Raw genomic sequence first — 13,610 nt, 5'->3', positions numbered from 1 at the left:
GTTGAAAATATGCATATTCAACCAGAAACACATTTTTAACATATTTTGCTCATAGAGAAACACTTTAGGCCTAATACCTGTTAGTTTATAATTCTAGTCATGTTTGTCCCAGAGTACTATGCCGTGTATCTCCAGTCAAGAGAATCAAAAAGCATTCATCTGTAATATCGTTGTGTCATTCACATGGTACATCAAAGCTATGAGACTACAAGGTAGCAATCTGACTGCAGCGTCCACATTGGCAATGTGATTTGTTCAAACTTCAGTATGAAATCATTATTCATCTCCATTTTAAATGCTAAATAATAATAGTAATAAAATAATACATTTAATTTGTATAGAGCTTTTCATTACAGAGTTCTCAAAGCTCTGAGTACAAAATACTGTATATAAAGTAAGAATAATGGGTTGCTGAGGTCGGGTGATTGTGGAGGCCAGGTCATCTGATGCAGCACTCCATCACTCTCCTTCTTGGTCAAATAGCCCTTACACAGCCTGGAGGTGTGTTGGGTCATTGTCCTGTTGAAAAACTAATTATAGTCCCGCTAAGTGCAAACCAGATGGGACGGCGTATCGCTGCAGAATGCTGTGGTAGCCATGCTGGTTAAGTGTGTGTTGAATTGTAAATGAATCACAGACAGTGTTACCAGCAAAGCACCATCACACCTCCTCCTCCATGCTTCACGGTAGGAACCACACATGCAGAGATCATCCGTTCACCTACTACTATGTCTAATTTTGACTCATCAGACCAAAGGACAGATTTCCACTGGTCTAATGACCATTGTTCATGTTTCTTGGCCCAAACAAGTCTCTTCTTCTCATAGGTGTCTTTTAGTAGTGGTTTCTTTGCAGCAATTCCACCATGAAGGCCTGATTCATGCAGTCTCCTCTGAACAGTTGATGTTGAGATGTCTGTTACTTGAACTCTGTGAAGCATTTATTTGGGCTGCAATTTCTGAGGCTGGTAACTCTAAATGAACTTAACCTTGTGACTGTCCTCATGAGAGCCAGTTTCAACCCAGCGCTTGATGGTTTTTGCAACTGCACTTGAAGAAACTTCCAAGTTCTTAATTTTCTGCATTGACTCACCTTCAAGTCTTTAATTATGGACTGTTGTTTGAGCTGTTCTTGCCATAATATGGACTGTTATTTGAGCTGTTCTTGCCATAATATGGACTGTTATTTGAGCTGTTCTTGCCATAATATGGACTGTTATTTGAGCTGTTCTTGCGATAATATAGACTGTTCTTGCCCTAATATGGACTGTTATTTGAGCTGTTCTTTCCATAATATGGATGAGGGGTTGTATGGATGAGGGGTTGTAAGGTAAAGTAGGGTTGGAGGACATGGGACATTTGGTTTCAGGTAGGTATTCATTCAATTGAATGTTCTACTTCCTGGTTGCCTTCTGGCAGTCCGACAGACGAATCTGGGTTTGGCGGATGCCAGGAGAACTTTACCTGCCCGAATGCATCCTGCCAACTGTAAAGTTTGGTGGAGGAGGAATAGTGGTCTAGGGCTGTTTTTCATGGTTTGGGCTGGGCCCCTTAGTTCCAGTGAAGGGAAATCTTAATGCTACAGAATACAATGACATTCTAGACCATTCTGTGCTGTCAAGTTTGGGGAAGGCCCTTTCCTGTTTCAGAATGACAATGTCCCCGTGCACAAAGCGAGGTCCATACAGAAATGGTTTGTCAAGATTAGTGTGTAAGAACTTGACTGGCATGCACAGAGTCCTGAATTCAACCCCATCGAACACCTTTGGCGTGATTTGGAACACCAACTGCGAGCCAGGCCTAATCGGCCAACGTCAGTGCCTGACCTCACTAATGCTCTTGTGGCTGAATGGAAGTCCCCCAGCAATGTTCCAACATCTAGTGGAAAGCCTTCCCAGCAGAGTGGAGGCTGTTATAACAGCAAATGGGTGACCAACTCCATATTAATGCCCATGATTTTGGAATGAGAAGTTGGACGAGCAGGTGTAGTGCATCAATATGAGCGTGCGTCAGATGATGACATTTATAATCTTTTTAGTTCCAGTATCTAATCAGAATGACTGAGATGGATTGCATGTGTTCTACACTCTCTTATCCCTTTAGTTTTTGGACACCAAAGCCCATTAATATTTTACATTGTTCTCTCTCATGCATTATGTACGAGAACAAAAGTTTAATGCATCAAAACATATAAATAATTAAATCCATTCTGAAAGTTACCTTTCATAATACAAATATTGAATATAGTGTAAAAAAACAGATGTTAAAACGGTATTTAATAATCTTGTAACATGGAAAGGACAGAGAGCAAAACACATTTACTATATTACAAATACTTAAATGACAGAAATAATCCATTATATTGATGTTCTATCTTACATTATCAGCACAGAAACCATGTGAAACAAAGTCTCAACCATAGAGACAGTTATCTATATAAGGTTTAAAAATGATAAAGACATGGAAGAACAACAGTAAGTGGGCTAGTCTATACTGACTATACTGACTGGGCCCTTTGGGGCTCCGCTAGTCCATACTGACTGGGCCCTTTGGGGCTCCGCTAGTCCATACTGACTGGGCCCTTTGGGGCTCTGCTAGTCTATACTGACTGGGCCCTTTGGGGCTCCGCTAGTCCATACTGACTGGGCACTTTGGGGCTCTGCTAGTCTATACTGACTGGGCTCTGCTAGTCCACACTGACTGGGCCATTTGGGGCTCTGCTAGTCTATACTGACTGTGCCATTTGGGGCTCTGCTAGTCCATACTGACTGGGCCATTTGGGGCTCTGCTAGTCCATACTGACTGGGCTCTGCTAGTCCATACTGACTGGGCCATTTAGGGCTCCTCTAGTCCATACTGACTGGGCCATTTAGGGATCCTCTAGTCCATACTGACTGGGCCATTTGGGGCCCTGCTAGTCCAGCCCCCATGCCATATTGCCCTACTGACTCATAAGAGTCTACAGAACCAAAGTGATGTTCACAAGTAGCATTAACATGACAGTATGTGACCATAACAGTGCATTCATTCTGATCCTCAGTCATTCTTCAACACTGCATGATATTAACGTTTCCAACATGCAACAGCTGTTTTTTTTTTTTACCTTTGTAGAACAGAGCACAACATGTACTCAACTGCCCTCACTTTTCAGTCTGTTCCTGGTTCCATTGACAATCATGCACTTATCTACTTACTTGTGTAGGTATTGGCAACAGTGACTGGATCTAGAGAAAGCTAAACAAACCCTCAATAACCCCTGTCTACAGTAGCGACAGGAATGCAAACCGGTGTGAAAACACCTACATGGCTGAAAAGCAACTGATACTTATAAAGGTTTTTTATTGTTGTCTGCCCTATTGTAGAGAGCCCTCCACACCCACTGCAGGCGTAGCTTCACTTGTGGAAAGATAAACCAGTTGTATAAGACGCTTAACAGCCTAAGATCCAATACTGAGTTACACTTTCTCTCAATCGCTATTAGTGGCATTTAAAGCACTTTGAAACCATATTAGGAGACAGAATCCTGGTGCATTAAGTAACACTAGAATATAGTTCTAGAATTTCTAGAATATTAATAGAATCCTGGTGCATTAAGTAACACTAGAATCTAGTTCTAGAATTACTAGAATAGTAATAGAATGCTGGAACACCAAATGCAATGTATTAATATGCCTTTACTGCAGATTCAGAACATGACAAATATGAATGAATTTGAATGGGAGTGGTCAGATGTGAGTTTGCACTAGTAAAATGTAATTACACTGTAGAGTTATATGGTGCTCAAGAGACTAGGAAAACAACTAATGTCTCAGTACTAGCTTATGGTTAGCGATATGGAATCCTTCCATCACAATTCATGGGTGTAATAATATCTATTTACAATTCTCTACAAACTTCTCTTTTCTTTACAATGTGGAAGTGTCCAACTTTCCATGCCTTTAGTATAGACCCAGAACCGAGATCTACTGTATGGAAAAAGGCACTAGAATTGGGTCATGTTCATTAGGGCAAACTAATATGAAAAATGTGCATTTCTTATTGGACAAGTTCAGGTAGTCTTCTCCTGTTTCAGTCCATTTGATGCCTACTGAATACAACCCAGCTTTGTGTATTTCACTGCGGTGAGTCTCTTCCTTTCCTCTGCCGACTGTAGGAAGACAGACTCCTCTGGAGACGGAGAAAACCAAATCACCCAGGCTCCAGCCAGCCCCCCAGTCAGAGCTGGAGTCTGGCCCAAAACCAGCTTAGACACTGGGGTTCCATTTCAGAGCGGCAGCCAGAGAACCCTGGAGCCCCAGGAGACAGGCTGGCAGCCACAAATGCGCTTTCAGTTCCAGGTCGTTCCAGCCCCAGACATAATCGCCACCGGTCACTGAGCAGGTATTCATTGCATCTGGCTCAGAGTCCCGGCGTACCGTGACTGACATGGCATGAATCTCTTAAGTCTCCTTAGTTTCCAGGAAGGCAGTGGACAATGCCGGCTATTCATCCTCTTTTCTAGGGCTCCCTCAGCACACGATCTCACTCCTCCAGACTCCAGTGTTGTATGTATGTCATTGCCAGGTAATCCAATGGTATGGTTATAATCTCAGACACACGCGCAGGCAGTCTGTATCACAGGTATTCCAGCAGTTATGTGGCTACAGCTGTTGCTCTTATAATTTCCCCTGGGAAGCAAAGTGTGGTAAAAACATCCCTTTAATACCCTGGGCGGTACGGTGTGGTAAAAACATCCCTTTAATACCCTGGGCGGTAAGGTGTGGTAAAAACATCCCTTTAATACCCTGGGAAGCAAAGTGTGGTAAAAACATACCTTTAATACCCTGGGCGGTAAGGTGTGGTAAAAACATCCCTTTAATACCCTGGGCGGTAAGGTGTGGTAAAAACATCCCTTTAATACCCTGGGCGGTAAGGTGTGGTAAAAACATCCCTTTAATACCCTGGGCGGTGGTGTGGTAAAAACATCCCTTTAATACCCTGGGAAGCAAAGTGTGGTAAAAACATCCCTTTAATACCCTGGGAGGCAAAGTGTGGTAAAAACATCCCTTTAATACCCTGGGAGGCAAAGTGTGGTAAAAACATCCCTTTAATACCCTGGGCGGTGTGTGGTAAAAACATCCCTTTAATACCCTGGGAAGCAAAGTGTGGTAAAAACATACCTTTAATACCCTGGGCGGTAAGGTGTGGTAAAAACATCCCTTTAATACCCTGGGCGGTAAGGTGTGGTAAAAACATCCCTTTAATACCCTGGGCGGTAAGGTGTGGTAAAAACATCCCTTTAATACCCTGGGCGGTAAGGTGTGGTAAAAACATCCCTTTAATACCCTGGGCGGTACGGTGTGGTAAAAACATCCCTTTAATACCCTGGGAAGCAAAGTGTGGTAAAAACATCCCTTTAATACCCTGGGAGGCAAAGTGTGGTAAAAACATCCCTTTAATACCCTGGGCGGTAAGGTGTGGTAAAAAACATCCCTTTAATACCCTGGGCGGTAAGGTGTGGTAAAAACATCCCTTTAATACCCTGGGCGGTAAGGTGTGGTAAAAACATCCCTTTAATACCCTGGGTGGTACGGTGTGGTAAAAACATCCCTTTACAGATGTAAAGCACACAGGTATTAGAGGTCAAAAGCGGAGGGAGGCGTTTTCACTCTCTTCTGTCGGGTTGTGAGGGTGGCATTCCTTCCTGTAATATGATCTTTCATCCCTTCTTTCTTTATGGCGACTTCCTTAAGTGCACTGTCTGTATATACAATTACAGTTTATGGGAGTCTCTAGTCATCAGATCACAACACATCAAAGTAGTTCAGAATATTCTCTCACAAGAAATGACCAGGAAAGCGAGCAAGCATTTTTTTGTTGTCTTTGAATGAGTTGCTTTCAAGAGAGTCCATTCCAGCCTTTTTTGTGTCCTAGGTAAGTGACGTAGTAAGGGTAGGGGCTAGGCTAGGCTAGGGTAGGGCACAGGGTAGGGGACAGGCTAGGGTAGGGGCTAGGGTAGGGTAGAGGCTAGGGTAGGGGCTAGGTTAGGGGCTAGGTTAGGGGCTAGGCTAGGGTAGAGGCTAGGGTAGAGGCTAGGGTAGGGGCTAGGCTAGGGTAGGGGTTAGGCTAGGGGCTAGGTTAGGGGCTAGGCTAGGGTAGAGGCTAGGGTAGGGGCTAGGCTAGGGGCTAGGTTAGGGGCTAGGCTAGGGTAGAGGCTAGAATAGGGGATAGGCTAGGGTAGGGGATAGGCTAGGAGCTAGGATAGGGGATAGGGCGTCCGGTATATGACTAGTCAGTCCCCAGTTTATGGACATAGTTCACAGGGAATGTCCCACTTCTGGATGGATAGCCCTCGATGTGGCCGACCTGGAGGTACAGAAACAATCAAGATTACTGACGACTAGATAGAAGATACAGAGGTAATAGATTTGAGATAGACAGACATAAATGAAAGGGCTATGGATTTTGTGTTTGCTCAGAAGGAAATCCTCCAGTTGCCTTTTTTGTAATAACCTATATAGGTTAAAACATGGTTGGCTTAATACAAAAAGGCGAATAGCTCAACTTTCTATTTTAAAGCTGTGCTTATTAAAAGTAACAACGGATTTACAGAGGTAAAAAAAATAGAGGTGTAGTTCTACTCACCCACCAGTGGGGGTCCTCGGTGGCTGTGACTACGATGACCTCATCCTTGAAGAAGGCCAGCTGGTCCGAGCTGACGGCTCTGCAGTCCACCAGGGCCTTGACCCTCTTCTGGGTAGGCCTCCTCTGAGACACCTGGCGGATACACACGCTACTCTGTCAGGCTCTTGTACATACTAGTGTCCCGCTACTGTATTACAGACAACTGATCTGTACATGTAACCCATTGTCAGTTGGTTGGGCATTATTATCCTGCAACATCACTATTCAATGTGTGCCACTCGCTGCGCCGCGGTCTAAGGCGCTGCATCTCAGTGCAAGAGGCATCACTACAGTCCCTGGTTCGAATCCAGGCTGTATCACATCCGGCTGTGATTGGTAGTCCCATAGAGCGGCGCGTAATTGGCCCAGCGTCATCCGGGTTGGGCCGGTGTAGACCGTCATTGTAAATAAGAATTTGTTCTTAACCGACTTGCCTGGTTAAATAAAGGTTATAGATAAAACATTTTTTAAATGTAACATTTACGTTATTGTGCCTTAAACTGACATTTAATAGTGATGTTGCAGGATAATAATACCAACCAACTGACAATAGGTTACATGCAGCAGCTGAAGAAAATGTATTTCTATCAGAGTAACCAACAAAAATACATACATTCTTTATATTTCACATCCTAAAATGCATACCAAAAATATATTTTAAATATGTTTTTTTTTCTTGTATGGGAGCATTATTTATTTCATTCCATGCTCTTACTAGCATACCATATATAGATGCCATTCTCACTCAAATACCAGTGGTTTTGTTGTCAGTGTTTGAAATGATGCTACAGTATTAGTGGTAAGGTCATGTTGCGTGTCGTACCATAGCGTTTCTGCGAGGGCGCACAGTGATCGGAGAGGAGGAGGAGGTGGATTTGGCCGCAGGTGTGACGCTGGGAGCGGGACCAGTAGGTACCACGCTGCAGTACAGCTCCTCCTGGCTGCCCAGCGCCACACAGCTGGGTGAGGTCACAGCCGAGGTCACGGCCGAGGTCACGGCTGCAGAACACTTCCCTTGTCCTCCGCTGCTGGTTCGCCTGTACGATGTTGTTTTCTCTGAGCTGGGGAGGAGGAGAGGAACAGGTTGGTAAAACACTTCACCTACTCATAGATACATAGGACACATAGAGTACCTACATGGGTCCTACTGGATTTAGATAGTTTGGATTTTCCATCTGTAAATGCTATTAACAGACTGTTTGCTAATGTTTCCAGGATGGACTAAATGTCTGCACTCACAACTGCAAGTCGCTCTGGATAAGAGCATCTGCTAAATGACTAAAATGTAAATGTAAAATGTTACGGTTAAGATAAGAGTTAAGGTTAGTAGATAGACAGTTGAAATGATACTGATAGTCTGTAGACTGTCCAAATAAAGTGTTCCCATGTCTTTTCATATAATGTCATCCAGTATGCATGTAATGTAATTGCAAAGTTTTGTAACAATAATGATTTTTTTAAATATATAATTCATTATTTTGCTCACTGGGAGTTTTTTTGGGACAGTGACAAAGTAGGTGTTCATTACTGTTAGAATGCTCTATGTGCTCAGCTCATAGAGAATTGTTAGGCTTCAACAGCGGGCGCTGTGAGGTCATTTTAGCTGCCAGTAAACTGCTGCCCGAAGGCAGTCATCTTCAGAACTGATGAATTCTCTCTCTTAACTCTAGGGTTGTTCCATTTAAATATATATATATATATATATATATATATATATATATATATATGTTTGACTATTCATTTCTAACAGTAAGGGAAATCAAATCATGAATACAAACATTTTACTGTGAAGACCAGGAAGGAGTCTAACATTAGCAGGAATAGAGGGAGTCTATCCGCCATAACATTACAAAACCACACTGATCTCCTACTTTGTCAGTTATGAAAGTATTTTAGGATTACCTGACAGGTCCTATGTGGTTCTGAGGGGAGCTGGAACTACTGTTAGACTTGGTGCTGTCTCTGTCTGAGGAACCTGACCCAGTATTGGCCTGACCCTCCCAGGCTGCGGTCTGTCTCTGCCCCCTCACCAGGATGCCCTGGCCGTGGGGTGATTTGGGTGGTCGTCCCCCCTGACCCTGCAGCATGGGGGAGGGGGGGCTGGACTGGGGGGTTGGGTTGGAGCAGCTGCACCTGCTGCTTACCCCCTCCTGGGTGGACAAGGAGATCTGGGGGTCCGAGCGACCTGGGGGTGCGGGGAGAGGGAGACAGGACCAGGTGAGTGAGAGACAGAGACAGAGACAGCCATACAAAACAGTCTCTTTCTCAATTTGTCCTTCCTTGATTCTTCACATCCTTGGCTCCTCAAAAGGTGAGGAAGATGCGAGGGAAGGTCCTCAAATACAGTTAAGAAGAAAATGGGATGAAAGGAGATGGGAGGAGAGGAGATGGGAAGAGAGGAGAGGACATGAGATGGGTTGGCGCCCCCGCTTGGGTTGTGCCGTGGTGGAGATCTTTGTGGGCTATACTCGGCCTTGCCTCAGGATGGTAAGTTGGTGGTTGAAGTTATCCCTCTAGTGGTGTGGGGGCTGTGCTTTGGCAAAGTGGGTGGGGTTATATCCTTCCTGTTTGGCCCTGTCTGTGGGTATCATCGAATGGGGCCACAGTGTCTCCTGACCCCTCCTGTCTCAGCCTCCAGTATTTATGCTGCAGTAGTTTATGTGTCGGGGGCTAGGGTCAGTTTGTTACATCTGGAGCGCTTCTCCTGTTTTATCCGGTGTTCTGTGTGAATTTAAGTATGCTCTCTCTAATTCTCTCTTTCTTTCTCTCTCTCGGAGAACATGTGCCCTAGGACCATGCCTCAGGACTACCTGGCCTGATGACTCCTTGCTGTCCCCAGTCCACCTGGCAGTGCTGCTGCTCCAGTTTCAACTGTTCTGCCTGCGGCTATGGAACCCTGACCTGTTCACCGGACGTGCTACCTGTCCCAGGCCTGCTGTTTTGAACTCTCTAGAGACAGCAGGAGCGGTAGAGATACTCTTAATGATCGGCTATGAAAAGCTAACTGACATTTACTCCTGAGGTGCTGACTTGCTGCACCCTCGACAACCACTGTGATTATTATTATATGACCATGCTGGTCATTTATGAACATTTGAAAATCTTGGCCATGTTCTGTTATAATCTCCACCCAGCACAGCCAGAAGAGGACTGGTCACCACTCATAGCCTGGTTCCTCTCTGGGTTTCTTCCTAGGTTTTGGCCTTTCTAAGGAGTTTTTCCTAGCCACCGTGCTTCTAAACCTGTATTGCTTGCTATTTGGGGTTTTAGGCTGGGTTTCTGTACAGCACTTTGAGATATCAGCTGATGTAAGGGCTATATAAATACATTTGATTTGAAGAGAGGAGAGGGGATGAGAGGAGATTGGAGGGGATGGGAGGAGAGGAGATAGGAGGAGAGAAGGGAGGAGAGATGGGAGGAGAGGAGATGGGATGGGAGGGGGGATGGGAGGAGGGGATGGGAGGAGAGGAGTGGATGGGAAGAGAGGGGATGGAGATGGGAGGAGAGGAAAAGAGAATTTGAGATCGAGCCCCTATTTCAGTGTTTGCAGATCTAATGGAAACAGATCAGATGTGTGTGTTTCCTGTAGGTGTGTCAGGACCAGGATGAAGAGGTGAGACAGCTCTCTCAGCTATTAGACTCAAACACCCACTATAAACTATACTAGACCGCTTTCCAGGATCTTGTTCATTTAAGCACCACACGGAAGAAAACTGACTGAAACAGACCTGGGCTTTAATGTTCATGTCAATGCGTGTGTTCACCTCTCATGATGGCTTTAGCGGGCAGAGGGGGCGGGGGCATGAGGACGCCAGATGGAGCACTATTGGGGGGGTTACGGTAAAGGAAGTCCACGTTTTCATAGGTCTTACACGCCACGGGGGCGTTGGCGAAGCTCCAGCGGGAGGGCGAGGCTTTGGAGGGCAGAGGGGAGCGTAGGTTCCTGTGTAAGGGGTTCACCTGAAGAGTAGACAGGAAGGGGGAGATGGTCAGTATATGATGCCAAACATGGCACTGGGGTTTCGTCAAAAACAACCCCTACCCCCTACACCCTAGGCCCTTGTGTTCTGAAATAATTGGATAAGAGTAAACAATATGGTGAAGATTCCATCTAGTTTGCATACATTCCCAAATTCTAACATCCCCCACCTTTAACACCCTCACCCCCATTCTTCTGTCCCTCCATTCGAACATCCCCATCCCCCATTCTAACATCCTTCCGCATTTTAACACCCCCACCCCCATTCTTCCATCCCCCATTCTAACACCCCTTCCATCCCCCATTCTAACATCCCCCCATTCTAACAACCCCACCCCCCATTCTAACACCCCAACCCCAAAACCCCCTCATTTTTCCCGCCATCCCCCCCCATTCAAACACCCCCGCCCCATTCAAACACCCCCGCCCCATTCAAACACCCCGCCCCATTCAAACACCCCCGCTCCATTCAGACCCCCGCCCCATTCAAACACCCCCACCCCATTCAAACACCTCCACCCCATTCAAACACCTCCACCCCATTCAAACACCTCCACCCCATTCAAACACCCCCTCCCCATTCTATCACCCCCGCTCCATTCTAACACCCCCGCCCCATTCAAACACCCCCGCCCCATTCAAACACATCCACCCCATTCAAACACCTCCACCCCCATTCAAACACCTCCACCCCATTCAAACACCTCCACCCCATTCAAACACCTCCACCCCATTCAAACACCTCCACCCCATTCAAACACCTCCACCCCATTCAAACACCTCCACCCCATTCAAACCTCTCCACCCCATTCAAACACCTCCACCCCATTCAAACACCTCCACCCCATTCAAACACCTCCACCCCATTCAAACACCTCCACCCCATTCAAACACCTCCACCCCATTCAAACACCTCCACCCCATTCAAACACCCCACTCCCCATTCAAACACCCCCTCCCCATTCTAACACCCCCGCCCCATTCTAACACCCCCTAACATCCCCATTCTAACACCCCCACTCCATTCTAACACCCCCACCCCATTCTAACATCCGCCCCATTCAAACACCCCCGCCCCATTCTAACATCCGCCACATTCAAACACCCCGCCCCATTCAAACACCCCCACCCCATTCTAACATCCGCCCCATGACTAAGTCGAAGTCGTGCGATAGTGAGGGATATGAGCAGAGTGACACAAAGGTGAAGTGTGGTTGCACCGAGGTAAACACTGAATAAAACTCTAGTGCAGCGTTTCCCAAATCCAGTCCTCTAGTAACCAGTACAGTACACATTTCTTTTGTAACCCCAGACACCTGGTTCAACTTGTAACCCCAGACACCTGGTTCAACTTGTAACCCCAGACACCTGGTTCAAGTTGTAACCCCAGACACCTGGTTCAACTTGTAACCCCAGACACCTGGTTCAACTCAATGAGGGCTTCAAGATTAGTTGGCGAATTGAATCAGGTGAGTTTGCACAGGGTTACAATATAAATGTTCTGTTGGGGTCCAGGAGGACTGGTGTATTGGTTGTACAGTGGTTAGTGTGTGTGTTTACCCTCTCATCCAGGTCGTATTCGGTGTGTCTGTGTGTGTGTCTGTACCCTCTCATCCAGGTCATCTTCGCTGTCGTACAGGTCCTGGCTCTGTGTCTCCCACATGTACTCCACATGGATCTGACTGTTGAACTTCCCACTCTGGGCCAGCTCTAGCTAAAACAAACAAACACACACCCACACACACACCCACACCCACACCCACACCCACACACACCCACACCCACCCACACACACCCACACACACCCACACACAGGTCAGCTACAAATCCATATTTTGCTCAGATTACAAACATAGCATAGCTAGTCAAGTCATTGCTCCTATCAGTACCTTTAAATACTCAAATATCATCCAGAAAATAAAATAGTATTTTCAAGCTATGGGACAACTGTTAAAACCACTGAAACTTTAGTGCCAGGAACCAGAACTAAATCTTACATGTGCTGGCCAGTGACTTAATTATGCTAACATTTATGTTAAAGTGCAAGTATTTTTTTTGCTGCAATTTTTTGCAATTTTCAACCTCATTGTCATTATCTTCAGCACAATGCCAGTGTCTACACATGTGAAAACAGTGCTTTTCTACATTTTGTAGAAAAAGAAATATAAAGTTAAAAAGGTCTACCCGATGACATCATCTAAAGATTTTTAAAAAACGTTTTAACTATGTTTTCAAACAAGAAAATACCCCTCTGTCTAGAAACTCACTGCAGGTTTTGAAAATCACTTGTTTTCTTACTATAAATCTTACCCTGTGATGTCACAGAAGCATAGAAAATAAAATAAAAACTTTATTTAACTTTTTTTTTCTCCCCGCAGATCATAGAAACACGCTGTTTTCACATATGTAGACATGGGTATGGTGCTGAGATGGTGAATGTGAGGTTGAAAAGTGGCGGAGTTGCCTTTTAACAGTCTGTCACGAGACAGTATTGAAACAACAACTTAGGTTACTTGACTTATCACTGTTTTAACAGGAAATAATGGATAATGGTTTTCCAGTAAAAACACAACAAGGACAGGAAATTAACACTTTCTTTCATTACGGACTTGACTATGACAATTCAGCACCTAACCATAATCAGAGAGGGTGAGCATGTTATCTATTGTTCCATAAAGGATATGAAGACAGGAAATTGAACGGGGTCAAAGCAGGTTTAGCAGGGGAAAACAGGGAGCCAGAAGGAACATAAAGGCTGTACTTGCACTGAGAGTTGACTGTAAAGTCAGGGTCAGTCAGTCCCTTTCTTGACAAGAGCTCTCAAACTACGCAAATGACTATCACAGTAAAAAACATCGATACGCATATTTATTGATTTAGTGTTTCGTTGTTAATGATGATGATGAACTGTCCACATAATTAGGCTAATCATATCTTCTTCGTTGTGTTTTATATTGTATGATATCGCA

The 13,610-nt window shown here is 45.1% G+C and overlaps 1 protein-coding gene and 1 long non-coding RNA gene across 3 annotated transcripts in view; both read right to left on the bottom strand.

Moving 5' to 3' along the window:
* Positions 1-2,258: 2,258 nt before the first annotated feature.
* LOC121847738 lies at positions 2,259-6,028 on the bottom strand. The gene is made up of 2 exons (XR_006084585.1): positions 5,159-6,028; positions 2,259-4,929 (listed from the first exon to the last, which is right to left on the bottom strand). It is a non-coding gene; the product is annotated as an uncharacterized LOC121847738 (long non-coding RNA).
* Positions 6,029-6,128: 100 nt separating this feature from the next.
* Positions 6,129-13,610, bottom strand: part of LOC112262221 (arf-GAP with SH3 domain, ANK repeat and PH domain-containing protein 3-like) — a 60,378-nt gene continuing 52,896 nt past the window's right edge. Inside the window, exons 21-26 of one of the 2 annotated variants that reach the window (XM_042330178.1) lie at positions 12,248-12,355; positions 10,427-10,622; positions 8,565-8,847; positions 7,486-7,723; positions 6,624-6,755; positions 6,129-6,344 (exon numbers count right to left, since the gene is read on the bottom strand). In XM_042330178.1, coding sequence (XP_042186112.1) covers positions 6,267-6,344; positions 6,624-6,755; positions 7,486-7,723; positions 8,565-8,847; positions 10,427-10,622; positions 12,248-12,355 — 1,035 coding nt within the window. In that variant the 3' untranslated portion in view covers positions 6,129-6,266. The remainder of the gene's footprint in view (positions 6,345-6,623; positions 6,756-7,485; positions 7,724-8,564; positions 8,848-10,426; positions 10,623-12,247; positions 12,356-13,610) is intronic. The other variant, XM_042330179.1, reaches the window with a different exon arrangement.

This window comes from Oncorhynchus tshawytscha, linkage group LG11 (genome assembly GCF_018296145.1).
Source record: "Oncorhynchus tshawytscha isolate Ot180627B linkage group LG11, Otsh_v2.0, whole genome shotgun sequence".
Lineage (NCBI taxonomy): Eukaryota > Metazoa > Chordata > Actinopteri > Salmoniformes > Salmonidae > Oncorhynchus > Oncorhynchus tshawytscha.
The sequence above is the reverse complement of the archived record's forward strand: the minus strand, read 5'-3'. Positions and strand labels throughout refer to the sequence as shown.